At 42.4% G+C, this 2,382-nt stretch overlaps 1 protein-coding gene across 2 annotated transcripts; it reads left to right on the top strand.

Annotated features, from left to right (window-relative positions):
• Nucleotides 1-298: 298 nt before the first annotated feature.
• Nucleotides 299-2,032, top strand: LOC142445285 (heterogeneous nuclear ribonucleoproteins A2/B1). 2 transcript variants are annotated; one of them, XM_075546965.1, is made up of 2 exons: nt 299-1,256; nt 1,377-2,032. In XM_075546965.1, exons 1-2 carry the CDS (start codon nt 500-502, stop codon nt 1,559-1,561), a joined length of 942 nt encoding a protein of 313 aa, XP_075403080.1. In that variant the 5' UTR covers nt 299-499; the 3' UTR covers nt 1,562-2,032. The 2 variants fall into 2 exon arrangements, with proteins under 2 accessions (XP_075403080.1, XP_075403078.1); XM_075546963.1 differs by having other exon boundaries at nt 299-2,030.
• The last annotated feature ends 350 nt before the right edge of the window (nt 2,033-2,382 follow it).

Below are 2,382 nucleotides of genomic sequence, written 5' to 3'. Positions count from 1 at the left end.
AATTATTTTAGAATTCTGTTTCGCCTTATTTTATTTTTTTAATTACTACTCCACTCATGTTAATATCATATCCATCCAGTCCAGTCGACACCAACCATAGTAGCTCCATGAGTGTAGAACTGTGACCCTTACCTTTTCCAATGGCTGATTTTTCAGAAGCAGACCGCCAGCCCTTTCTCCCAAGGCATTCTGGGTACACTGAAATCCCAGCCTTTCCATCAGCCACTGAGGGTGCTAACCATCTGCACTAGATTCACATATGCCTATGCAAGTGCTCTTATAAAGGCATTATGAAGGTTCTAGAAAAGCGGCGGCAGCGGCTCTAGCGGCAGAAGCAGCAGCGCCGGGTCCCGTGCGGAGGTCCTCCTTGCGGTGTTGTTTCTTGAGCAGCGGCAGCTCTCACTACAGCGCCAGGACGAGTCCGGTTCGTGTTCGTCCGCGGAGATCTCTCTCATCTCGCTCGGCTGCGGGAAATCGGGCTGAAGCGACTGAGTCCGCGATGGAGAAAACTTTAGAAACTGTTCCTTTGGAGAGGAAAAAGAGAGAAAAGGAACAGTTTCGTAAACTCTTCATTGGTGGCTTAAGCTTTGAAACCACAGAAGAAAGCTTGAGGAACTACTATGAGCAATGGGGAAAACTTACCGACTGTGTGGTAATGAGGGATCCTGCAAGCAAAAGATCAAGAGGATTTGGTTTTGTAACTTTTTCTTCCATGGCTGAGGTTGATGCTGCCATGGCTGCAAGACCCCATTCAATTGATGGGCGAGTGGTTGAGCCCAAACGTGCGGTGGCAAGAGAGGAATCCGGAAAACCGGGGGCTCATGTAACTGTGAAGAAGCTGTTTGTTGGTGGAATTAAAGAAGATACTGAGGAACATCACCTTAGAGATTACTTTGAGGAATATGGAAAAATTGATACCATTGAGATAATTACTGATAGACAGTCTGGAAAGAAAAGAGGCTTTGGCTTTGTTACTTTTGATGACCATGATCCTGTGGATAAAATTGTGTTGCAGAAATACCACACCATCAATGGTCATAATGCAGAAGTAAGAAAGGCATTGTCTAGACAAGAAATGCAGGAGGTCCAAAGTTCTAGGAGTGGAAGAGGAGGCAACTTTGGTTTTGGGGATTCGCGTGGTGGTGGAGGAAATTTTGGACCTGGACCAGGAAGTAATTTCAGAGGAGGATCTGATGGATATGGAAGTGGTCGTGGATTTGGTGATGGCTATAATGGGTATGGAGGAGGACCTGGAGGTGGCAATTTTGGAGGTAGCCCTGGTTATGGAGGAGGAAGAGGAGGATATGGTGGTGGAGGACCTGGATATGGCAACCAGGGTGGGGGCTACGGAGGTGGTTATGACAACTATGGAGGAGGAAATTATGGAAGTGGAAATTACAATGACTTTGGAAATTATAGCCAGCAACCATCTAACTATGGTCCAATGAAGAGTGGAAACTTTGGGGGTAGCAGGAACATGGGTGGACCATATGGTGGAGGAAACTATGGTCCAGGAGGCAGTGGAGGAAGTGGGGGTTATGGAGGGAGGAGCCGATATTGAGCTTCTTCCTATTTGCCATGGGCTTCACTGTATAAATAGGAGAGGATGAGAGCCCAGAGGTAACAGAACAGCTTCAGGTTATCGAAATAACAATGTTAAGGAAACTCTTATCTCAGTCATGCATAAATATGCAGTGATATGGCAGAAGACACACCAGAGCAGATGCAGAGAGCCATTTTGTGAATGGATTGGATTATTTAATAACATACCTTACTGTGGAGGAAGGATTGTAAAAAATGCCTTTGAGACAGTTTCTTAGCTTTTTAATTGTTGTTTCTTTCTAGTGGTCTTTGTAAGAGTGTAGAAGCATTCCTTCTTTGATAATGTTAAATTTGTAAGTTTCAGGTGACATGTGAAACCTTTTTTAAGATTTTTCTCAAAGTTTTGAAAAGCTATTAGCCAGGATCATGGTGTAATAAGACATAACGTTTTCCTTTAAAAATTTAAGTGCGTGTGTAGAGTTAAGAAGCTGTTGTACATTTATGATTTAATAAAATAATTCTAAAGGAAAAAAAAAAAGATTTAAAAAAATAAATAAATAAAGGCATTATGAAAACAAACAATTGTAAGAGCATATGCTTTATAGAAAGCCATCTTCCCTGCCTCCCAAAAGCTTTCTTATTAATTGGGATTTAATACATATATCATATTCTTCTATAGTCATGTCCAGTAGAATTGTACAATTGCTACCACAATAAGTTTCCAAACATTGTGTTTTCCTTCCTGGAATCCTTGACATCATCTCCCTTTTATCCACCCCCTTAATCTACTTGCTGAATCCACAGGCTCATCAATCCTGGGTTTCATATACCCAAAAACAG

This window comes from Tenrec ecaudatus, chromosome 4 (genome assembly GCF_050624435.1).
Source record: "Tenrec ecaudatus isolate mTenEca1 chromosome 4, mTenEca1.hap1, whole genome shotgun sequence".
Taxonomy (NCBI): Eukaryota; Metazoa; Chordata; class Mammalia; order Afrosoricida; family Tenrecidae; genus Tenrec; species Tenrec ecaudatus.
This window is presented reverse-complemented; position numbering and strand designations above follow the sequence as displayed.

Coding starts and splice junctions, on each gene's coding strand:
- LOC142445285 (XM_075546963.1), top strand. CDS start 500: ATGGAGAAAACTTTAGAAACTGTTCCTTTGGAGAGGAAAAAGAGAGAA.